Source organism: Sceloporus occidentalis, unplaced genomic scaffold (assembly GCF_023333645.1).
Source record: "Sceloporus occidentalis isolate IW3139 unplaced genomic scaffold, rSceOcc1.0.p SCAF_334, whole genome shotgun sequence".
Lineage (NCBI taxonomy): Eukaryota > Metazoa > Chordata > Lepidosauria > Squamata > Phrynosomatidae > Sceloporus > Sceloporus occidentalis.
In genome coordinates, this window is record NW_028317314.1 from 1 (window position 1) to 26,066 (window position 26,066).

At 37.6% G+C, this 26,066-nt stretch overlaps 1 protein-coding gene across 1 annotated transcript in view; it reads left to right on the top strand.

The window, feature by feature from the left end:
- Positions 1–2,057: 2,057 nt before the first annotated feature.
- Positions 2,058–26,066, top strand: part of LOC149274387 (enteropeptidase-like) — a 106,778-nt gene continuing 82,769 nt past the window's right edge. The window contains exons 1-5 of the mRNA XM_089505557.1: positions 2,058–2,115; positions 4,562–4,701; positions 4,795–4,862; positions 10,359–10,510; positions 15,372–15,497. Of these exons, the coding sequence (XP_089361683.1) occupies positions 2,058–2,115; positions 4,562–4,701; positions 4,795–4,862; positions 10,359–10,510; positions 15,372–15,497 (544 nt within the window). The remainder of the gene's footprint in view (positions 2,116–4,561; positions 4,702–4,794; positions 4,863–10,358; positions 10,511–15,371; positions 15,498–26,066) is intronic.

The following is a 26,066-nucleotide window of genomic DNA, read 5'->3' on the forward strand; positions in this document are numbered from 1 at the left end:
TTCCAAGTGTCGTCATTTACCTTAACTACATCTTCCAGTAAAAAGTAAGCTGTTTAACATAACTGTAGCTGAGACACTGTTTTTGTGTCTTACATTAACCCTTGTCACCCTTGACACAATAAACTTTAGGGATACTTTGGATCTCAGGCGCAGAGGTCGCTCCTAGATCAATTTCAGCAGGGAACACTTTGACCTCGGTGACTGCCTGAACCTATTCATAGGTTATTTAGGCAGTACAGGTAGGGGACACTGGAGGAAGACTTCACCAAAGGTCCTAAAAGTCCTAAGGCCAGCCCTAGTAGAGGTTAATAGAATATACAGTAGCTACATGTACCTTGTTGCAATAATAATGCATCGACATTTTTTGTGATTGTTCAACTGCTTTAAAACCACATGCAAAAGAATACTTTTAACACCTTATCATTAGCATGTAAAACTCTACGTGCAGAGTTAATGTTTATCTTCATGTTATTACCCTCCCATTAAGATAAGTAGAAGCAAAAAATATATATACAACCTGCAATTAATATTTATGACCCTTGCGTATTGTTTGCTCATTAGTTTTTTGCTTCTTAGGTGCCATTGTCCAGTAAATGACGATTAATATGTTTCAATGCCTTCTGTAGTTTGACTAGGTATAAATCAGCCAAGATTAATGATGTGATTGGAATATTCAGTCGGTATATATATATAACAATTTTATTAGTTCTCTACCATATTCCCCTGAAGGAGTCTCTTTATATGAAGGATTTTTTTCTAAAAGGTACATATTTAAAGAATGAATTCCAAGGAAGAAGTGAAATGCGGAAAGAAGAGGATCCCCCTCAGCAACACAGAAATCTGGCTCATTGCCCTTTTAGTTATGTTTATATGTATTTGTATTGGATTAATTGTGTTCGCATGGATTATGATAAAGGACCAACCTGCAGGTAAGAAAAGCAAATATAAGAAGGCATACATATATGTTATAAATATAGGTGGGGGTGGTAATATTCTATTATATAGTTTATGTACATATATATATATATATAAATATATATATATTGTGTGAATATATATATATATATATATATATATATATATATATATATATATATATTGTGTGAATATAAGATAATTCACAAAAAGTATCTTTGGATTTGAATGCAGAGCAGTTTTTGTTTCATCATTTGTTTATCATTTTATTCATAAATATATTTTTCTATTCTATTTTATATTTAAATGAACATATGCAATTTAGATTAGTGCTAATTTAAAAGCAGAAATGTATCTCTCATTTCTCTGGAATCTTCAGTACTTAGATGTTGTACACATGCTGCAATGGCGAGGTTTCATTGTATATTTTTCTTGAAACCTAACTGTGAACTGAAAAAGAAAAATGAAAAATCGTAAGCAGCCCTTCCTACGGACAAAGATGCCCTTGAAAAATAAAAAAAACGAAGGAAATTCTAGTACAAAATAAAACACACCCGATATAGCTTAAAATCAATTTAAATACATATATTCAATATTTTAACCTAAGCACCAATGGAATGTTTTCCAAGTTAACTACTTAATATATTTAGCAGATTATAAATAAAGTTAAGAAAATCATTGGCTTTATTTTTAGTCAATTAGAATAAGAAGTTAAAACATTATATATATATATATATATATATATATATATATATATATATATATAGGGGTAGTAGAAGTAGTATTAAACACTGATCTACGGAGGGAAAAAAAGGCTTGTTTTTCCCTCCGAAATCTCATGGTGCTGCCACAACCATTCTGGGTAGGCGCATGCAAATAAGGTCAACAATGATCACCACTTTATATCCACTTTATACATGGATCCCTTGAAAGTAATTGCCCGCTGTACAAGACAGCCTTTAGACAAAACTGGGGTAAGAGGTGCAGTAGCCAGATCATTGCAGATGGGAGAAGTGTTTTCATGAGTGTCCGCACAATTTTTTACAAGGGGCAATGTATCCTCCCCATCTTTCCCCACTCCCACCCAAATGCCTCCTTACCTCATCCCCATTGTGAAGGGTGAAGAGAGGTTCAGGCCAATAATGACTCAGAGGCAGCAAACGTGTGGAGTAGGAATCATCTTTGCACGGTTCACAATGAGTAAGACTGCCTATGGAATTTTAATAATAAAGGAATAAGAAGTCACTTTTAGACTAAAAGGGGAAAGACCAGCAGTACAAACAGGTATAAAAGCAGTCGGTCCGGGATGAGCGGTCCATTCATTGCAGGATTCCCTCCTTGGTGAACCCACCTAAAATTCTTCTTGATAGGAAACTGATACTAAGATGCATCTGGCACACAGATGGACATCGCTTGTGCATAAAGCCTGGCTTGGGTCAAATATCAATTGTAGGAACAAGTTTTTTATAACACCTGCATGCCACCATCACCATTGCAATTCACTTTGTAATATGGTTTGTACCTATTTGGGTAAAAATATGAATATTTTCGGATTATTCTTATTTAAAAAAATATTTTTGTTTTATACAACATGAAAACGTGTTTAAAGCCGATGTCATTGTGCCCAATATCCCAATCTACTTTACATATGATGTTGTTCATAATACAAATAATATAATCGGTCTCTTCCTGACAAGATTATAAATTGCATGACCTTGGCCGTAGATCTCGCAGTAGCTTACAGGGAAAGTATATTTGTTTAAGCGATAGTTTAGCTCAGAGTCGCTGCCAATACTATACATGTTAGCCAACCGCTGAAATTTCAGTAGTTCTCAAAATGTATTATCAAAAATAGAACTGCCATGTTACAAAGAACTCATGTTGGAACTTTAACCATGGGGGTTCTATTGTGAGTCCATAAAAAATAAACAAATGAAAACATTACGGAACAGTAGACATCTGTACAACAACATCAAAATCCCTGCACTAAAGGCTGCAAAAATCAAAAGAGAGGTCATGTCAGACAGGATTTTGTAGTTTATAGATTGAAAACAAATAAAAACATACACAATGTGACATATCAGTATGTTCCACTTCAGTTCATTTGGAGTCCATACATTATGTGAAGCGATGTTTGCAAAGAGTTATGAAAGGCAAACATTTAATAATGCAGCCAGAGCTCTTTAAATACCCCTACCTTGTTGACCCTATTTAAATTGATGGGGGTATTTCTGTATTTAATGGCAATATGGGAACATGGAGAGAAATTACATCAACCCTGTGATACTACAAGTTTTTGTCAATACACAAATTAATTACAGTGCTTTAAGTGAGAGCTACCGTCTTGCTTCAATATTATTAGTCTTAAACTAGTGTCCTCTTTTGTGTGGGGAATAAATTCTGTCCAGATGGGTTTTTTGAATGTGCCAAAATGTCCGCTTTTGACTCAAGCTGCATGACTGGAAGGATGAGGAGCGTGGGTAACGGTGCGACGCAAGCACCGGCGGTCTAGTGCGCAAGCACACTTCCATCTCCGCCGAGTGCAACGTCACTTTTGAGGACACCTGGAAGCATGCTGGCATTAGCACTGAGGAGCCCGAGCTGTCAACACGCAGAACGGAGGAGCTGGAGGACTTGTCCTCCCTCCAGTGTGTTAACGGCTTGAGCTGCTCAGTGCTAACACCAGCAGGTGCAGAAGTGACGCTGCACTCGGAGCTACCCGTTTTCAGCCATACGCAACGGGGTGGTAATCGTGTCCTCATATCTAGTCACCAGGGTATGGTAACCCTAATCATGACAGTATCTTTACAGCGGAACTATCGGTCTGTAGACGATAGTCTTAGACCCACATGTAAAGTAGATGAATTGTGATTTGATTTCCAACACTCCAATGACATCTTTACTGGAGGAACTTGGGTCCTAAAGAAATTATATGGTTACCCCTTTGGTCATTGTCAGATAAACATCTAAATATGGTTTTCAGTGCTAGACTTGATTATAATTTTATCTTAGATGTGATAGTTCCACTTTAAAGACTAATTAAACCCATGTCACTGTATTTATAGGTAGTAAAAAATAGCGACATATATTCTGTGTTTTCTCATGAAAAGATCTCAAAATTATTAATCCTGAAATCTTCTCGCTTCTATATAGTTAAGTTGCTGATTGCTGTTGATAGGGCGAGACAGTCTTTGGAAAGGGTGGAGTGAGGAGAAGGGAAAATAGGACTCAAAATTGCTTTGCTTATGTTGGTCCTGGTACACTCTGTACTTTAATGGAATGAATGTTTAAACGATCTCCGAAACAATTACACCGTCAAATAAAACACACAGCCAATAGGTACTTTTAGTTAATTGTTTCGTTTTCTAAAGAGGAACCCATTCAAGACAAACCAACTGCTCACTGTGCAAAATAGCAAGACGTGTCCTCAAAGGACCCCTAAAAACCAAAGCCCCTTCTACAATAGACATTTTAGAATCCTTTTACCCAGCAACCTTCTAGAAATACGGTAGTTTTGAGAGTGTAATACCCCTTACTCAATAATTTGCATTATATTTGTTTTATATTATTGAATTCTACTTCTGCATAAATCTAAGCCACAAATATACCAAACATACAAATCTGGAATTTCTGTTTTTTTATCTAGATTATGTCACATGTGATCCTGGAGATAGCTACAATGTAAGTGGATCATTTAAAATAGTGTCTGGTGCAACATATACATCCAGCATGCAAAATCGGAACTCATCAGACTTCAAAATCCTTGCATTCGACATGCAACAGCTGGCAAGTATACGTCTAAATGGCGTTAGTAATGAAAATGTAACTTATAGTATAACCGGAAAAATTCAATGCACCCCTTATTCTTTTTTTACACAGATTTATGAAATATTTTTAGGAGGTCAGCTAATGCGTGAATTTAAGACAGCAGAAATTTTGGAATTGAGGTAAGTACTATAAAAATCTGATACTATTTTTATCTAATGCAACGAGATAATAATTTTTTTGTCCTAAAAAAAACCATCGACCATCCAGGCTATCACAGGTGGGGTTGTAGACTACATAAAATGAGAATTGAGCAAGCACAATATTGTTCATCTTCAATTGTCGTATTAACTGCAATCATGGTTGCTTATTTTCTCCCCATGTCTAATTTTATATTTATTGCTACAATCAACCAGATCATCTTTACTTTTAATAATGCTAAAGAATCAAACGTATCAACAAATCACAGGTTGTTTTGTGCTTTAAAATGGCTGGAGAGTGGATTTGTAAAATTAAAGTATAAAATAAATAAGCATTGACACACAGTACTAATTCCTACATTGTTTCAATTAAATTTGATTATTTTGTTTCAAACACAAGATGAACCTCAGCATTATACTATAAGGTATGCAATAAACGAGCACTGGCATTCCACTCGACTAAGGTTCTAAAACTGATTTAACAAATTAAAAGTGGAAGATGTTAAAAAAAATGTTTCTTACCCATTATTGTGAAACGGCAAAATTAGTCACAGCGAGACATAGATTTGTGAAGAGTCGGTGGGTAACTGCTGGCATGTATGTTTCAAAAAATACTGTAAAAAAAAAGATGTTATTGTTATTTCTTGCAAATGAAATGAAACCTCTGTACTGTGCCGGGCAAATATAAAATTAGCTTAATGTTAAAAACACTCACCATTTTGCATCCATTTTGATTCAAGCCATCAGCATATAATCTACACTGTGGAGACCTTAATGGACTAAAAGAAAGTCTCAAAATGCAGAATTGTAGAAAAACAATTTATTCTAAGTAGGCAAAAGCACTGCAGGATTTAACATACATAAGTAATTTGCTTCACTCCTTTAAATTAGAAACTGCTTGTATTTGGGAATTTAATGTTCTTTTTCATTTCTCATTACAATTGAATTAATTTAGACTAGATTTAACTCCATTTATATTTCTCTTATTTGGCTTCCATTCTTGTACAATCCTCGGGAATTATTTTTAATCGTATATATGTAGACAGATTTTTAGCAGTACTAATTAAGCCTATGTAGACCATATCTATTCATATTAATGTTCTACAGCAGTGGCCTTCATTCCAGGCCTCAAAGACCGCAAACAATTTTGCCAAGTTCAAGCAGGATAAAATGGCCCCAACACAGCATAATGGTACGGCACCAAAGCCATGGTGCAATGTGCATGTCCAGCAGTTTGGCACATTGTAGGTTACCTACACACACACACAAAGAAGTTTTGCACTCCAGGACAGAAGAGGTTAACAAATCGCACATAGAAGTTTTGCCCTGCAGAACAAAAGAAATAACACATAAAACATTTCACACTTCAGAATTGAAAAAGGTTAATTACATACATTTCTATGTTTTACACTCCATTACTGGAGAGGTTACCTACGCACTCAGAAGTATTGAACCTCACCATCAGAAGATAACCACCTACAGGAACCGACCGAAAAGGCTACCCTGTTATATTATATCTGACAGTAAGGAGACAGCTACGCATCTTCTACTGATAAGGCTGTCAGAAAAATACAGCTCTCTAAAGCTCTCTCATTCAACCAGCAACTGGCATGACCTTTTGCAAAACGTTCAAGCTGGCAAAATTCCGTCCACTTGGCAACCCTTGTTTTCAGTAGACTTGTGCATTCGTCTTCGGGCGAACATGAAAACGAACACGAAGAGTGCGTTTTCGTGTTCGTTCCGAAGACACGCCGAAGAGAAGACGGCGGCGGTAAAACGTAGGCGAAGACGAAGACACACACCACGAAGATCTTCGTGATCGTCGCCGTCTTCGTCTACCATTCTCTCCCCCCCCCCCTTCTAACTTACCTTGTCTTTGCGGCATCGCGGCATCGCAGCAGTTCCCAGAAGTGGAAATCTGCAGGTTCGCCTTCACGGGTTACAGGGCAGTGCGAATGAGCCTATTGGTCGCCTACAGAGGAAGACCCTGCAGGTGACCAATAGGCTCACTCGCACGGTCTTTGTAAGTTAACCCCTGACAGTGAACCTACGGATTTCCAGTGGCATCTGGAGGGAAAGTTGCAGCATTGGGGTTTTGAAACCCCAATGCTGCAACTTACCCGGCACATCCCACTGGTCTCCCTCCCTGTTCAGTTAGTTAAATGTCCGTACAAGCGACTTTATTGGTCGCTCGTACGGACATTTAACCCGGCACAGACTAACTAATTGAACAGGGAGGGAGACCAGTGGGATGTGCAGGGTAAGTTGCAGCATTGAGGTTTTAAAACCCCAATGCTGCAACTTACCCTGCAGATGCCACTGGTCTCCCTCCCTGTTCAATTAGTTAAAGACCAGTGGCATCTGCAGGGTAAGTTGCAGCATTGGGGTTTTAAAACCCCAATGCTGCAACTTACCCGGCACATCCCATTGGTCTCCCTCCCTGTTCAATTAGTTAAATGTCCGTACGAGCAGACTTTATTGGTCGCTCGTACGGACATTTAACTAATTGAACAGGGAGGGAGACCAGTGGGATGTGCCGGGTAAATTACGGCACCAGGAGTTAACAGTCTGTACGAGCGACCCTATTGGTCGCCAACAGGGGGCTCGTCTGCCATCAACCAATGGCAGACGAGCCCCCTGCTGACGACCAATAGAGTTGCTCATACGTACATTTAAACTCCTGGCGCCAGAGCTGCGTTAACCCCGTATTTACCCCTTAACCGGGAAAACGAAGAAAAACCGAACACGAAGAATGTCCACGAATATTCGCCCGAAGAGAAGACAGGAACAGGCGAATATTCGCAGAATACGAAGGTTTTTTTCCCCCCGAAGACGAGCACGAAGACGAACACGAAGAGCCCCCTGGTGCCCAAGTCTAGTTTTCAGGCAAGGATACACTGAATTCCATCACTGTTTATGAACCTCAAGGCTTAGAGTTGAAGACCACCATTCTAGAGCCATCTTTAGTTTTTATGAATATTATTAAAAAAGTAGCAAGGACAAATCTCATAATCTTAGAGGGAATGTTTTGATTCTGTAATGGAATCAGAACTGGGCTCCATTGTTACTCTATGTTAGTAGAAACATTTAAAATGTATTCACTAAACTTGGAGCTTGTGGGTAGGTTGGATATTTCAGATGCCACTCTAAGGCTTACTTGTTCCTGCTTAATATATACCCAAAAAGTGACGTTTGGGATATTTCTTCAAATTAACTATATGCTATGGAGGTCCATGAACAACACCCCCCCCCCCCCTATACCAGGGCGATTTAGAGTTAGGGGTCTTTTTAACCTAACTCATCTCACAAGTCAGGGATAGAAGGAGATGCAGGGGATGGTGTCTATGCACCTCCGGAGGGATATTTAGATATTTTAACCTCCTTCTGGGCAGGTTAAAAAATAATAGGATGGGCAAAGATGCTAAAGGGTGATTAGTTTTTGTAACCCTACATCCCATCAGGTTTTTACTACACTGTCTAAAGGGGACAGAATAGGTTAGAATAGTTCTTGTGACCCATAGCAAGGCCTCTGTTTTTCCATGGTTTAAAGATGACTGCAGTATATGAAACTACTTAGCCGCCCTGTTGGTTTGAGGGTCTTTCTTTAGTGCAGAGTGGGCTGACACATAGATCACCATAACGTTGTTTTTTTCATAAACATAATGGATAAAACATTTTTGTTCACCATATAACCATCACTTTGCTAGTGGTATTTTAGATGCCCCCTCTATTTTGTTTCAGTGTAGGAAGCCTAAAAAAATGGAGCCCACCTGCATGACCCCCTAGGTATAAGACCCCCTGGGGTATAAGACTCTCCATAAATGTGCAATCATTAACAAGCGGCACTGAGAGAGTATATTATAAAAGTTACATACAACATACAAGCATAGCAATTAAAGTGTAAAAAAACTATGAATTCCTTTTACATGAAAAAAATGTAAATTGTGATTGTTATCACTCATTAAAAATTATCGCCACTAACAAAAACCCAAGTTCTACCAACAAACTGCTGATGTGTATTAAGTAGTACTAATAGATGTAAATAAGATATATAAAGGATATTTTCAGCATGTGAATCTTTCACAGCAACACATAAAAAAATACATTTTTATTTCTGTTTGAGCTCACTGTACGCTTATTTCTTGCATGATTTACAAACTTTGCATTTTCCTCAACAAAATCTAACTAAGCAAGAAGGAAAAATAACTATACATTTCTCAGAAGTGAGCATTTTGGTGACTGATTTCACACCATCAGTATAGAATTTAAAATGGTTTCTAGTTTGAGAACATACATGTCAACTGTCCTACGTCGGTCCTACTTCATGCTATCGCGGTATGTTCATAGTAAGTGAACTATACTGAACTATAATTTCTGCCACTGGAGGTGCAGACGCGCTTGGGGAGATCAAAGATCTCCCTGTAACCGGCTTAAAATCAATCAAGGAAGCGGGAGGTCTATTAATACAGACCTCCGAGCCTGCTCCCTTGCTATGCTCACCGGCAACTGATGCTGTGCGTCGAGATTTGACATGATATCCCGACGCACAACACTGAAGCCGCGTCCACAGCCTTCTGCGCCCACCGCACCGGAAGGACACAGAATAAAAAAAAGCCAATGTATAGTGATGGGACTTATATTGTATTACCATCAGTGCCTTGCTCAGTGTGTAGTGATGGGAGTTATGCTCTAAAGTAGATCATAACTCCCATCACTTTATACTGAGCTAGACATTACATAACAAACCGACACAAAAGAAGAAGAGGACCCTGCTCTTGCAAGCTTACAATCTAGTTGACAGTGCTGCAGCATACATCCTATCACTTTATACCACCATCAATGTCTGTCTCAGTTAGTGTGACCACGTCGGCCATGTTTTCCAGGACATGTATGCGTTTTTCATATTGATGACTAGCACAGGTAAAGTGCTGCCTGCATTATGTGGGATATATAGACTCATGGAAAGGAACCAATTAATCAGTTATGCATCATCCATACTGCAGGGCAGCACTTTATCTGGTCTGGTCAGCAATATGTAAAAATGTTATGTGTCCTGGAAAACATGGCTGATGTGGTCATCCTAGTCTCAGTATATAATGATAGCAGTTATGCTGTACCATCGTCAATGTCTGGCTCAGTGTATAGTAATAGTAGTTATGCTGTTCCACTGTAATGTCTAGCTCAGTATATAATGATAGAAGTTATGCAGTTTTAAAGTGTGGAGGGGGGGCACATACAGGATCAGCCCCAGGTGCCATATAATCTAGGTACGCCCCTGAGCATAACGGACCAGCAGGCAGACATAGGTGCATCATTTATTGTCCGAAGGCCAGCTTCAAATTGTTAGATGTACTTGCAAAAGTTTGCAATGACATAGTAAACAGCTGTAGACATTTTGATAGGTACCTTATAATAGTTACTTTTGGAAAGCATTATGCCTTTTAACTTGTTCTACATTTTTATTTTTTATCTGTGTAGGAATGGCAGTGTTGTTGTTGTTTTCATTCTGCATTTTACACAAGGGATACCCACTGAAGATATCCAGAGTGAACTTGTTCTTGGGATTGAGGGAAACCATTCTGAGCTCACAAAGACATTTGTAATTGATACAAACAGCGTAATAATAACAGGTAAACATAATCATTATTATTGTAATCTCTCAACCTTCTCCATTTTCATTTATTTCAAAAAAGCCTTTTGTAGATATTTGCACATCAATAAAGGGTGTGATAGTTTATTTTAATACATATGGATTGTCTACTGCAATGCACACTTAGTAAGCAACACTCTATGCACAGCATAACAAATGCAGGATACAATTGCATACCACCAAGATAATTCTACTATATGTTGTGTACAAATAATGATTGTTTCATGGGTGTTTTCTTACCTAATTATGTCATTAGTATGACCACAATAACTGTAGGTATCATCAGCATTACATTGATTTATGTTCTTACCCAGAAACATTACTATGAAAAAAAATTCTTTCATGCACATAGTTATTTTATTTATTTTATATGTTCTTGTTCTGACAGATGTTCTTCCAGCTACAACATCAAGACCCAGCACAACTGCAGGTTAATCGTGTTTTGCATATACATTTTCATTGAACTGTGCACATGAACTGTGTGGGAAATGTATTTATAGAAATGTATTGAGAAATGTAGACATAACCCAGAATATAAGCAGAACATGTATTTGGCTGTTGTTTTCAACATCAAATCACAGACATGCCAAGAAATATGTGTCACCTTGCTTGAAAACAAGCAATTCAATGAATTAACAGCCATTTTAATGGGTGTCTGCACTCATATATAACTATTGTGACCTGTTTGGGTCATTTGAGGCTTGGAGTTGGAAGCCACCATTGTATAGCATTAGCAATGGATGACGATATGCTGTTTTACATACTAATCTATCTGTGCACCCCAAAACTGGCAATGAGGCCAACTTACAGGGAAAATCAAAAGGTTTTTGAAGCCCATAAATATACAAATGCTGTGAGGTGATAGACAAGCCGTAACAGCTGATAGCAAGGCAGTGATGAAGACTTTATGATCAACATAATTGTGATTTGCTTAAAATTATGTTCTTTTTGAATATAAAAGAAGAATAATGTCATAGTGGTCTTAGAGAAGATTGTCCAAAGATGCTTGCAGCACACTTAGTAGACCAGCATTCTAAGACATGGAATTGAATAAGTGTTCATGATCCCAAGAGTCAATTCTTATGAAAGCCGGTGCACTTAATGTATCACAAACATTTTTACATTTTGTGTATGATTTAATCCATCACTTGTGAAAATCCCCCTCCCAAATATTTTCACCAAGCGCTATAGAGTTTTCCTTGAATCCCCATGGACAACATAATTAAATTATAAAGAACCTGACATAAGTTCCAATGTTTTTATAACATAATAATGTGTTTCTTCTAACAGATTTGGTACAGTCTACAAACCAAACATCCAACACAAATGAAGATAAATAGTATTATAATAATTTCTAAAATGCCTAACATAATCATACGTTGAAGGTAAATGAAGAAAATGTATTCCGAGTTAAGTAAGCTGAGGTTTGATTTTATATACCTAGGTATATAGTGGGAAAGTCAAATTAAAATTAATAAGATATAGCTTGCCCAGTTTTGTATGTATGTACGGTTAAATATTTTTCTCCATGCAACACAATAACCTAACATGAAAATTGACCTCCTGAAAATCATAATTAGCGGGCATTCAAATTCACCGTGGGTTAATCAGAGCCCTGGAAGGATTAAAATTTTCAGTGTGGTTCCATGGGATTTTATATGTAATAATCAGCTATATTGTGCCATTTAACCATAAATAGAAAATATGAATAAAAAAATTTTGCACAGTGGGATTAAACGGGCACGTAATTAACAAAGATTGCTTACATCCACGTCAGAAAAAATAAACAAAATAATTATGTTCGAATAGCGCTTCAGCTTAATAATATTTCATGGAAATTAGCACATTTTTCAAAAACCCTCACAGAAACTATAAAAAAAAAAAATGAAAATACAATTCTGAAAATAATTATAAAAATATATTTAATAAAACTATCATGCATAAAAATATGGTATGAGACTAACTAAACACAAATTAATTTTTACTCGCAGCAGAAGTATTACCTTTTCTTCATGTAGGGAATAGAACATAAATTAAAGTTACAATTTCATAACATCTTCTATAAAATAACCCTGTATAGTGCTATAAATTAATGTAGGAATAATATGAATAGTTGGTAGTATTATGTTATTTATTGATAGAAAAACCTTGTTTTTGTTGTTGTTTGTTTTGGCGCATGACTTTTATATATGTAGTATAAATCTTCATGAGTAATACCTGGTTTTACAGACAAACTATATCTGCATTGTACTTACAGTTGCGCTGTCATTTTTCCATATTTCATTTTCCGCAATTTTAGTAAAAATGTTTTAGATTGAAACATATAATTTGACAGCATTTAAGAACCATTTTGCCCATTTTTTGTTGTCGAGACTCAGACCTTGGTATTGTCTTAGGTTCAAGATAGCTATATCCTTATCCCATGCATGTTTAAATTCCCTCACTTTATTAGCCCCTACCACTTTCCTGGGAGGCTGTTTAAGGAACATTATATTTACCTTATATTTAAATGTCTGACTCTCTAGTTTTAGAATATAACTTGTTCTAACACGTCACTTCCTTTGAAATACAATTCCCTTCTGTACTCTGTTAAATCGCTCTACGGTGATACCATATTGGAGCACATTTTGCATTGAGTGCTTTTTACTTCATGCACATCCATACAGACACTCTTTAGTAACTAAAGTCAGTCTCATTTTATCCCCCCACACTGAGCTGCTTCTACTGAAAGCAGGGGTAATTTTTTTCAGTACCAGGGATAGGCAAAGTGTCCGTACAAGGCCACCAATGTCCTTGGCAAAGTTTGTGGTCACTAAGCTGTCCACCTCAGACCTCAGTGAATGTCCACCAGTGTTGGTGCCTACCCCTGGTCAGTACACTTCTTGCTCATAGTTAGCATCACCCTCAATAAAGTCAATAGGAGCTGGGCTCTCATTGAAATTAATTGGAAAAGCAGCAGTCAATTACTGTACATGTATGCTATATAAGCACTGATACTAGTGTGGAACCTTCCTTCTTCTGCTCACCCTCCATACCTACTATAAGTATGTGAATGAGTGGGCATGGCTAGAAGTGTTTTGGAGCAGGGTTCATCCCAGTTAGGCTTTGAAGGTTTGGAATGTGGGCAAGGAGTAGGCATAACCTGGGCATGGAGTGAACATAAACAAATAAAAGAGACTCAATAAACTAATATAGAACCCAGTGTTTCAACCAGAGACTCCCACTGAAACCCATTAGGGTCCCAGCTATAGGGCAGTAGAATATAATGTAAAGTCCTAGAGCTTGACATCAGGCTACCACTATCTCACAGATATGGGGAAACCCACCCAGTACCCCATTATTATAAGAGACAGCACTGTTTCACCCATAGGTCAAAATATAAAACTCTGTCTCTAGTGTATAGCGAGATTCCTGCATTATGAAATAGTTTCATCCAGTATTAAATGTGATATCGAATAAAGAAGCAACCTGAGTATGACAACACAATTTACAAACTAAATTTAAGGTTTTATAAACGTATTGATTATACATATAACCTTTACCTTGTCACGCCGCTTCTAATTATGTCTATTAATTAAAAAATGCATGGATAACTATGTTAATGAGAATTGCTGTCACATAAATCTACTACATTGGTACTTACTATATCTGAATAGAAGCTGGTTTGGCAGACAAAAAAAATGACTTCTCAAGAGTATTTGTACTTTCATTTGAACCTCAATGGATTAAAAAAGCTACAAGGAGATAAAGTTCTAAATTTGCAGGAGTCACCATAGTAACCAGGTGCATTTACTTCTTACAAGTACCAACTATTTAAAAATATCACTGAAATTATCTTTTTAATTTACGACTTCACTGTATGTCTATTTTGAGATTCTGCTAGAAACTTTTCACATCTTCAAAAACTAATCGCTGAGGGATGAGTTAACAGTACCTTGATTTTCATGATTTAGACTATTTAGTCTAAATAGTCTATAATACTGATTATACAAAAGAAATCTTAACATGAGACTCTAACCATACCGCAAGCTATTTAAGTGATTCTTCTTGATTGAACTAGTCTAGCACTCTTTGTACAGAGGTAAGCCCTGATGATACATTGGATTCTAAATATGTAGACATTACGTAGTTGGTCCCAAACCTCATCTGTAGGTTTGGAAACTTCACATTTACACTAAACATGGAGGCTCAGGTTGCAGAACAGATAAAAAGTCAGTGACTGATCAGCAGCTTCTCTATATTCTAAAAATGTGAACAGTGCATGGACCAGATAGCCTAATATGGCTGCCTGCTACATCAGTAGTGATTTTACTTATATCAGCTAACGGGCATGCAGAAAAAAAATGTTTGATGCTATTGTATGAGACATTTTGCCATGGCAGGTGCTCCATACCTACATAATAAAACCACACATTTAAATTAAAAAAACCAGCATCGCAAAAGTGTGACATTCTCATGGATTATTTTTCATTTTTCAACATTTGTAAAATAAATTGTATAATGTGACTCAAGGGTTATTGGATTATACATATAAAAGAAAAGCCTTATGTGTAAAACAATACATATAAAACAGTCAAACAAGAATATGGTAAAAATGTGACAAAAGCTCAAGATTTTAAGAAACTCTATACCCTTACTAAAGCAGGGTTTAATGATTGAGCTTTTGCTCTGTAATGATTGTAGTAAGCAAGCAATATTTAAGACTCTTCCAAGTAGGTTTCAAGCTAAGCCAATGAAGATATTATCACTCAAAATGAATTGTCTCGTGAAGTGGATGCTAACGTGAAATGCTTTTCCCCAAAGTGTTCTTTACAGTAACATTAGTGTTAAATATCTCTTAGCTGCAGTGCAGTGTGAAGCCTTTCAGAAGATTTGTGCAGATTTTGTGACTTGCATACAAGAGGACCTGTTTTGTGATGGAGTGGCTGATTGCCCGGATGGTTCCGATGAACACAGCAAAACCTGTGGTAAGAGCTATTTCAAAATCCACACAAATTATTGTGTATGTAGGGTTTTACAATATTTCCAGTGATGACATTCTGTGAAAGCATTATTTCAGCAATGGACAGTAACAATTAATAATAATAACTACTCGACAGTTTATATCAAACAATATAAGCCTTTTCAACTGTACTTAAAATGTTTTAATTTGGTGATCTGTGTAAAAAACGATAAACAAATATTGGAGCTTTTCCTATCTAGAGTAAGTCACAATAATTTTGAGTTTATAGATTGCTTATTTGGTATATAAATTCCTTTTAATATAGTAACATAGTAACATAGTTCATAAGGTTGAAAAAAGACCAAAGTCCATCAAGTTCAACCTATATACATATTGTGTCCCTACTGTGTTGATCCAGAGGAAGGCAAAAAAACCCTTATGAAGCAGATGCCAATTGCCCCATACCAGGGGGAAAATTCCTTCCCGACTCCAAATATGGCAATCAGAATAAATCCCTGGATCAACGTTCTGTCCCTATTAATCTAATATCCATAACTTGTAATATTATTGCTTTCAAGAAACACGTCCAGGCTCCTTTTGAACTCTTTTATTGAGTTTGCCATAACCACTTCCTCTGGCAGAGAGTTCCATAATCTCACCGCTCTTACTGTAAAGAACCCCCGTCTGTGCTGGTGTAGAAACCTTCTTTCCTCCAACCGTAGAGGATGTCCCCTTGTTATAGATACAGTCCTGGGTATAAATAGGTCCTGGGAGTGATCTCTGTACTGTCCCCTTATATATTTATACATAGTTATTAAATCCCCCCTAAGCCGTCTTTTTTCCAAACTAAATAACCCTAATTCTGATAATCTTTCTGGGTACTGTAGTCCTCCCATTCCCCTTATTACTCTGGTTGCCCGTCTTTGAACCCTCTCCAGCTCCACTATATCTTTCTTGTACACTGGTGCCCAGTACTGTACACAGTATTCCATGTGTGGTCTGACTAGTGACTTGTACAGTGGTAGAATTATTTCCTTGTCGTGGGCATCTATGCCCCTTTTGATGCACCCCATGATTTTATTTGCCTTAGCAGCAGCTGCCTGACACTGGTTGCTACAGGTAAATTTACTGTTAACTAAAACTCCTAAGTCCTTTTCCATGTCAGTCGTCCCCAGTGTTTTCCCATTTAATACATATTCCCAGCCTGGATTTTTCTTCCCCATGTGCATAACCTTACATTTATCTGTGTTGAACCTCATCTGCCACATCCCAGCCCAAGCCTCCAACCTATGCAGATCCATTTGTAATCGTGCACTGTCCTCTATTGTGTTAACCACGTTACAGAGCTTAGTATCGTCTGCAAAGATTGATACTTTACTATACAATCCCTCTACAAGGTCATTAATAAATATATTAAAAAGAATAGGACCCAAAACTGACCCCTGTGGTACCCCACTAGCAACAGTAACCCACTCAGAGTATGTACCATTAATAACCACCCTCTGTTTCCTATCACTGAGCCAGTTACTTACCCACATACACACATTCTCCCCCAGCCCAAGCATTCTCATTTTATGTACCAGCCTTTTATGTGGCACCGTATCAAATGCTTTGGAAAAATCAAGATATACGACATCCAGCGATTCACCCCGATCCAGTCTTGAGCTCACCTCCTCATAAAAGCTGATCAGGTTAGTTTGACAGGACCGATCCCTTGTAAACCCATGCTGATATGGAGTCATACACTTATTTTCATTGAGATACTCCAAAATAGCATCTCTTAGGAAACCCTCAAACAGTTTACACACAACAGAAGTTAAATTAACAGGCCTATAATTCCCCGGGTCACTTTTTGTCCCCTTTTTGAATATTGGCACAACATTTGCTATGCGCCAGTCCTGGGGAACAGACCCTGTCACTATAGAGTCCTTGAATATTAGAAATAGGGGTCTGTCTATTACATTACTTAACTCCCTTAGAACGCGCGGGTGAATGCCATCTGGACCTGGTGATTTGTCTATTTTGATTTTTTTTAGGCGGCACTGCACTTCTTCCTGGGTTAGACAGGCGACATGTACTGGGGCAGTTATCTCATCCTGCTGTATATTACCTGGCATTTCATTTTCCTCTGTGAATACAGCAGAGAAGAATATATTTAATAGATTAGCTTTTTCCTGATCCCCGTCTATAACTTCTCCCTCATTACTTTTTAAGGGGCCAACGCTTTCATTTTTAACCTTTTTACTATTTATATAGTTAAAGAACATTTTGGGGTTTGTCTTACTCTCTTTGGCAATGAGTCTTTCTGTCTCCACTTTTGCTGCTTTTATCTGATTTTTACATATTTTATTTTTTTCCCGATAGCTTTTTAGTGCTTCCTCACTGCCTTCCTGTTTTAGTAGCTTAAATGCCTTTTTTTTGCCATTTATTACCCCCTTTACATTTTTATTTATCCACATTGGTTTTCTCTTGTTCCTGACTCTTTTATTCCCATACGGTATGTACCTTTCACATTGAGAATTTAAGATATCCTTAAAAATCTCCCATTGAGCATCTGTACTCTTGTTTTTGAGGACATTTTCCCAATTTACAGTGTTAAGGGCTTCTCTTAGTTGATCAAACTTTGCCTTCCTAAAGTTCATGGTTCTTGTGGCTCCTCTAAGAGTTCCCATATTGAAGGACAAGTTATAATGTATCATATTGTGATCACTATTTCCTAGATGCCCCCTGACCTGCACATTAGTTACTCTGTCAGGTCTGTTGGTCAATATTAAGTCCAGTAGGGCGCCCCCTCTGGTCGGGTCCTGTACCATTTGGGACAGATAATTATCCTTACTTATAGTCAGAAACCGGTTTCCTTTATGAGATTCACAGGTCTCTGTTTCCCAGTTTATGTCGGGATAGTTAAAGTCCCCCATAATAACCACCTCATTGTGATTTGCTGCCTTGTTTATTTGCTTTAATAATTGATCTTCTGCTGCTTCCATTATATTTGGTGGCTTATAGCAAACCCCGATCAGTATTTTATTATTTTTCTTTCCATATATTTCTACCCATAATGACTCCACATTATCATTTCCCTCACATATATTCTCCCGCAGTGTGGCCTTTAGGCTGGACTTTACATAAAGGCAAACTCCTCCCCCTTTTCGTTTTTTCGATCCTTCCTGAATAGACTATACCCCTGTATGTTAACTGCCCAGTCATAGCTATCATCCAACCATGTCTCTGTTATACCCACTATGTCATAGTTTTCTTCAGACATTATTAACTCCAGTTCGTCAGTTTTATTGGTCAGACTTCTGGCATTAGTAAGCATACAATTTAGAGGTGTATGGTTTTTTTCCCTATGAAGCCTATCCTTATTGACTATTCTAACCCCTCCCTCCGCTCCACCCCCAGGTACATTTATAAGCCCCAGCTTTCTATCTACACCATCTTCCCCTTCTATATTGTAGTTTCCCTCCCCCCCTTTACCTAGTTTAAACACTCCTCCACCCTTCTGGCCATCTTCTCCCCGAGCACAGCTGCACCCTCCCCATTGAGGTGCAGCCCGTCCCTACCGTAGAGCCTGTATCCGACAGAGAAGTCGGCCCAGTTCTCCATGAACCCAAACCCCTCCTTCCTACACCAGCTTCTGAGCCACTTGTTTAGCTCCCTAATCTCCCGCTGCCTCTCTGGTGTGGCACGTGGTACAGGTAATATTTCAGAAAATACTACCTTGGAGGTCCTTGCCTTAAGCTTGCTACCTAAGTCCCTGAAATCATTTTTAAGGACACTCCGCCTACCTCTCACTTTGTCATTGGTGCCAATGTGCACCATGACTGCTGGGTCTTCTCCAGCCCCCCCCCCAGTAATCTGTCAACCCGATCCGCGATGTGCCGAACGCGAGCGCCAGGCAGACAACACACTGTTCGGCGATCCCGGTCTTTGTGACAGATCGCCCTGTCTGTCCCCCTAATAATTGAGTCCCCCACTACCAGCACCTGTCTGGCCTGCCCTGCGCTCCTCCTTCCCTCCTTACTGGAGCAGACACCCCTCTGGTGGTCAGAGGCAGTGACTTGCTGCAGTACTGCTAACTCTGAACTAACATCCCCCTCATCTGCCAACCGGGCAAACTTGTTGGGGTGTGCTAGATCAGGACTAGCCTCCCTGGCGCTTTTCCCCCTACCCCGCCTTCTAACTGTAACCCAGCTAGCTGCCTGACTGTCCTGTACCTCCATCCCGCTATCCTCCCCCACCTCTACCCCCGAGAGAGCTTGCTCAGTGAGCAGCAGACTCCTCTCCAAGTTGTCAATAGATCTCAGTGTTGCCAGTTGCTCCTCTAGACTCAGGATTTGTGCTTCCAAATGAGCAACCTGCACACATCTCGCACAGCAATATGCACCCTCGAAGCGCTGCTCAAGGATTGCATACATTGAGCAAGATGTACACCTGACCGCATTGTCAAACATGGAGGACATCTTGGCAATGGGGATAGCTCAAATAACTGGCAAAAACAGACAGTAAGGTGCAATATATATATATATATATATAAAAATATATGGAATCACAAGGATTTATACTTTACCCTCCTTCTTGCTTTAACACCGGCAATTTTTCTTCATTGTACTGTATAATGCATATGTCTCATATTGTCAAGTAGCATAGACAGCCTAACTTGGTCTGAGCGGGGACCTCGTCTGTGGAGTTAGACAGGGAGGGCAGACAGGAACAAGGTTTAGAGACCAAGGAAGTTGAAAAGGTCAGTAATACGTTAATTAGTAGGCTTGTGCAAATCTATCAAAAATGATTCAGACAAAGTTTTTGTTTAATTTTTGGTCTATTAATCTTCGAACAACGAGTTTTGTTTCCTGCCCATTCGGATGGTTTTTCTCCATTCAGAATCTACTATAAATGCATTACCACTGATCTTCACTCATGCTCTCACACACACTCTCACCCACTCTCTCATGCTCTATCACGCTCCCTTTCACACGCTCGCTCTCAATGTCTCCCTACCTTTTCTGCCAACTGCTTCCATGTCCCTGTCTCCTTTTCTGCAGCTCTGCATCTTCTCTTGCCTCTTCATTTTTTTCTGTCTTCTTTCTTCATCCACTTCTCCCTGGTATCAGCTCCATTATCCAGGAACTTTTGCGAAACGGCAGAATATTGCAGACGGGTTTGCTGTGAAATAGAGGTGCAGGAATACTCCACAAATCTACCTCCAATATTCTGGCCTCTTGGAGTATCTCCGCAAAAGTGCCGAAGTGCGCTGGGAGGCCTGGTTAACAGAGCTGATACCGGGGAGAAGAGGAGGAAGAAAGAAGAACAATTTTTAATGAAAATTGTATGTATGTGAATCCACATGGTGAGAAGTTAGTTGATAATAGCTAATTGAGGCTTACCACAAGGCATATGGTACACTCTCAAAACAACTTCCCTATATACATCCAAGTATATCCCTTCTCACCCCATCCTTTACATAGGAGTATAGAAGGGTTAAAACTTATAAAAGAAATACCTTATGGGAGGCATGGTCCTCCTCCCATGCCCTTCCTTCTGCATGCCTCCAGTAGGATAGGAAGGTTAAAAGCAAAATTAAAAAAACTTTGGCGCACCTTTGTCCCCAATTCCTGTTATGTTGAAAGGGTTTACAATACTAAAGAAAAGCATTTGGAAAGTCACTTTGCAGCCTTCTCTGGATTTGAGATGAAATTTTCATGTTCCAACTAGAAAGGATAATGAATCTGCAGTTGAGCGTATGAGAGAAGGGAGAAAGTTTTTTTGCGAGTACAATTCAAGTTGACTTTAGTGAATTTACAAGTTGGATTGTCCATCTCATGCAAGTTTGCTGCAAACTTGCATTTTTGCCAACTCCCATGCACTTGCAGTTTAATGAGAAGAAACCCAATTTGAATGAAAACAAAACAAATAATCTAATTATATTGAGCTTTATTTACTCCACATTTTTGAATTTTTATTTTTTTGGTCATTTTTATATGTGATAAAGACTTTTTTTTGCTTATATAAGAGCATGCATAGTTACTCTTTTTTTTATTCTAATCACTTGGGTATTTGGGGAGAATAAATCCTCTGACTAATGCACCACTTAATGGAAATTAGATTCAGTTGTGTAAATCTCCATTTTTTTTTGGCAAACCATAGTAAGTAATTCAAAAGAGTTTATTTAGAATACAGAGAAATGGTATTAAATGTTTCTATATTTTTTTATTCAAGAAGACTTTTCTCTGTCAGCTCAAAAGCTGCCAACTTCCATATTTACACTAGTGATTGCAATGTAATTTATCATATTAGAAATCCATTTACTGCCGTTCTAAATCGTATTTCATGGAGACATGAAAACATATTGCTTGATTCAGAAGAAAAAGTATTTGTTAAAGTGGGAAAATGTACACGCTGCACAAGATCAATTAGTCATACGCAGTGGAAAATTGTATTTTTTTCCCCAAGCTGCAACTTTTCCATCCACACATTTTTTCTGGATATGCCTAAGCATCTTAGGGGAAACTTACATACAAACACAGGTCATGGATGATGGTGTAGTGTTGCTTTCTACAGGAATGATAATCATAATTACAGTTGAGCTGAATATAATTTCAGCCTTGATGGGCTTTATAAACAGATGAAGAATGAAAATAAAAATTAGACCATCTAGTCTAGAATTCAAAAAGGTACCATGATTTTAAGCTTTTTAAATTTTAGTAAGCGCTATCCCGTTTTTGCACCCCTCAAATTGAGCTGATACCCACATTAATCCTCAGCCTATTTTTATATTTACATAACACACGAATATTAAGTTTGAACAATGAAAAAACACAGCATTCTTATTAATTTTTCATGTTTTTTTTTTCCCAGAGACACAATCTGCCCAAAAAAAGGCAATTTATAGTAGCCACAGTTGGGCTGGAGAACTTCATAAGTCTCTCCTACAATGATTTTTCCAGGTTTCTCAATAGACTACATCACACCAGCAATAAATGAGTGGAGAAGTGCAGAAATGAGTAGAATGTGGATGGATGTAAAAGCCACTCCCCTGACCCTTTAGACTAAGAAGCCACTGCCATGACCAATATGTATCCTACCATCTGGGCCACCTAGTATCTTGGCCAACTTGTATACAAAAATAAAATAGGTAGATGCAACCGTATCCGTCGAGGAAAAACTTTCTTAAAGATTGTCAGATGGGGTCTCCAATTTCATGACTTTTAACTGTTTTTCAACATTCTGTAAGGATTTCTTCACAAAAGGAGACTTTGGCATATGATTTTGTATCTTCTTACCACATCGACCATGTGTCTTCCGGTGAAACGACTGTGTCTTACATTCTTTAGCTAAAAGAATATATTCAATTTGAAACACTAGCTGTGGTTCTAAGTACCTGACTTTCAAATGCAAAGGGATGTTTTCCCCTGTAATAGTGTAGCTTCAAGATGTTTTACTGATGCATCTCATTGTAAAACTAATGACTTGTCTTAGTTATAAGGCTTTAGAAGTCTGGGATGTACTTTCTCACCCAGACTGTTTTACTAACTCAAAAGATGTTTAATGCATCAGCTACCTGAGTCATTTCCCCTTCTTATTTAATGTTTATTGAGGTTTTAGAGACTTAAGGATACAGAGAAGAAACATAGACTGCAATCTGGAAAAGGGCTATATAAAGTAAATAACACTGTAATAAAATTCTAAAAGCATCGCTTAGTCATCTAAAACATAAATTCAGTTTAAAGACATTTTAAAATAAAATTAGAAATTATGGAAGGACACACTAAAGATGTCCCTCATATATTTCTTCAGGATAACTGCCAGATATCCCAGTTTCAATGTAGAAAATATAGCTAAGACAAGTATTTCTAATATATATTTTTCAAATTAAAATTTTAAATATATGCATGTGATTTTTACAGAGTCTATTTTTGCCTTAGACGTCTGCTAATTAATCAGCACTCTCAACAACATTTTTTTTGTAAAAAAGGACCGAAACATAGGACATAGACCTCTTCCCCACCCATCATTCTTACGCTTTTCTGTATTTCTTTTGTCAATATATATTGAGTACTTTAATATGCATTCTTTTAAAACAAAAAATTACTAGACACAGAAGACATTGCTGGAGCAGTTATCATTCTCCTCCATGGTCAGACTTGATTGGGTGTTTCAATCTGCCAATCAGTGGCAGGAAAGTGCTTCCATTACAATCAATGGAAGCACTTTCCACACATGTGCACAGAGGTTTGATCAAACAATTGCCCACAGCATTCCACTCCGACGTTGAATATATAATATGCAGACAGACGTGTACGGCATTTAGCTAAAGATTGGGGCAGAATCCTCCCATGCATTTGCAAATGGAAATTTAAAGAGACCACACAGGTGTCGTATGCATTAATAATGTCGTATGCATTAATATAGATTTTCCGCAGTGTCACTTTAATTCCTCAGTTGGTCTTGTAAGCAGTTGGCAGACATAAGTCCAAGACACCGTCAAATTAATTTTATTTTATGTTATATATAGTAGCTTTTTTATATACCACATCATTTTCTGAATATGTCAATATGCCAAATGTTTGCAACTGCATAAGCTATTATTTAAATGCATGACAGACGCTAAAGGGATTGATTCTGTTTCTGTTCAGGCACCTCAGAAACTGCCATTAAAGCCACTTCATACTCCATAAAACACTTTATTTAACAGAGTGTAAATAATCCTGCCTTTGAAAGATCTAATGCATTTCTGGTATAGTTAGTGGACAACAGATCTTTTAATACCCTGTTGGTACACTGTTGCTATATACAGACTGATAAGTGCCTGTACGCATTCATTTGTTATTTTATTATTTTTTGGCTTTTTACATTACCACATTCATCCATTACCGCTATGCCCTATGTTAGAATCATTTGATATTTATTTTAAGCTTTTCAGCAATCATTAGATGCAGAATTTGAAGTAAGCATATTATGAAAGCATATGTAAGTATTTTAACATGGATTAAACCTTATTGACAATGAAGTGTTGTAACCAAATCAGCGGGTGTCCATATTATTGTTTCATTAATTACATTTAAGAGAAAATATCTTCATATACATGAAATTTGCTAGTAAAACTTTCTAGGTAGCCTACAGAAGTGTCCATGACAAGGCTTATAGAAGGCATTGTTCCATTGGAGTCATTTAATAAATGTATTATTAGAATATCAAATGTGAAAGTAGCTTAAGTGTGTATATATATATATTAATAAAGTCCACTATTTCCTATAAAATTTATTTTAAATATATTTTTTAAAGATTCTGTGGGAAAGGCTAGATGTATATTTAAACCCCTCTAATCGTCATTCTGCCTCTCCCTTTACATCGCTCAGTGAAAAAGTGTTACACACAAAACACAAATATGTAATGGGTGGGAGGAAAAGTAGAAAAAAAAAAATAGCCATGAAAAATAAGTGCCATAGGGCCCTAGCCCATGGCTACCATTATAAAAATGTATTAATTACCTGCTAGCCAAAAGGACAGGCCAGTAAATAGAAAAACAGCCTTGACGAGTGCTTAGTGTTCTCTCCCCAAAAACAAACCCTGTGACATGAGCTAAGATTGCACCGTTGTCTGCAGCACCTCAGGCTTTAAGGCCAGAGGGCCAAGTAGCCAAAAACAACATATTTATTTATTTATTATTATAAAGACCTTGTGAAGGTAAACAAACTCAGGTCTCGTCTGTCAAGGTAAATCCTTAACTCTACTGAACACTGAATTTTTTAGTGAATAGAGAAATGTGTCTCTGATTGCTGCTCTCCTCACAGATATTTATTTTACAAAGGAGCCATGAGATCATTTGTACAGCGTTACGGAACATGATGGCGCTATATAAAACAATAAATAGTAAGAATAGAGGCTCGTGCACAGAATTCTTAAACATTGCAGGCGGTGTCCAGGAAAGGTCTTGCTATTTCCTACTGAAAATAACCTTCCATTTTAGTTTAGGGAATGATTATAAGAAGCCAGAAAAATGCTAGAAAATATAGGTTTTAATGATTAAAAATGGATTTCAAAATAAAAAAGAGCCCAAGTGGTGTTTACACTAGAGAAATCTGTACCTTCTTTAGTTATCATGTGGTGTATAATTACCATAGAATAACATCCTCCGATCCATGGATATTATTATTATTCTTACTGAGTTTCCATTCAAAGTAACGTTGTGATGAGATGCCTCACCTATGGCTTCACTCAATCTAGAGTGGTGACTTGAGCCTACTGTGCAAGCGGGATCACCAATTCACTTAAAAAGGTTGATTTCTGTTACATGAAAGATGCAAATTGAAGTGGCATCATTTTAAATTAGATTTCAGGCTCTGTGGTTTGCAATTCCACTGCAAAAATAGAAAAAAAAAATCTGAAATAGTGTGCACAGGTTTCCTGCATTATTTATATTTTTCAATACATAGAGCTTTGGCTTATTTTTTAGGGTTTTTGAAAAAAGTTTCCATACAATTTCATGCAAATCTACAGGACTTCTTTTTATTATGTACTTCTTCTCTGTCGCCTGTTTCTACTTTTGCTTTATCAACTCCACATAAAGGGCAAAAAAGCTATTGGGTTTTCT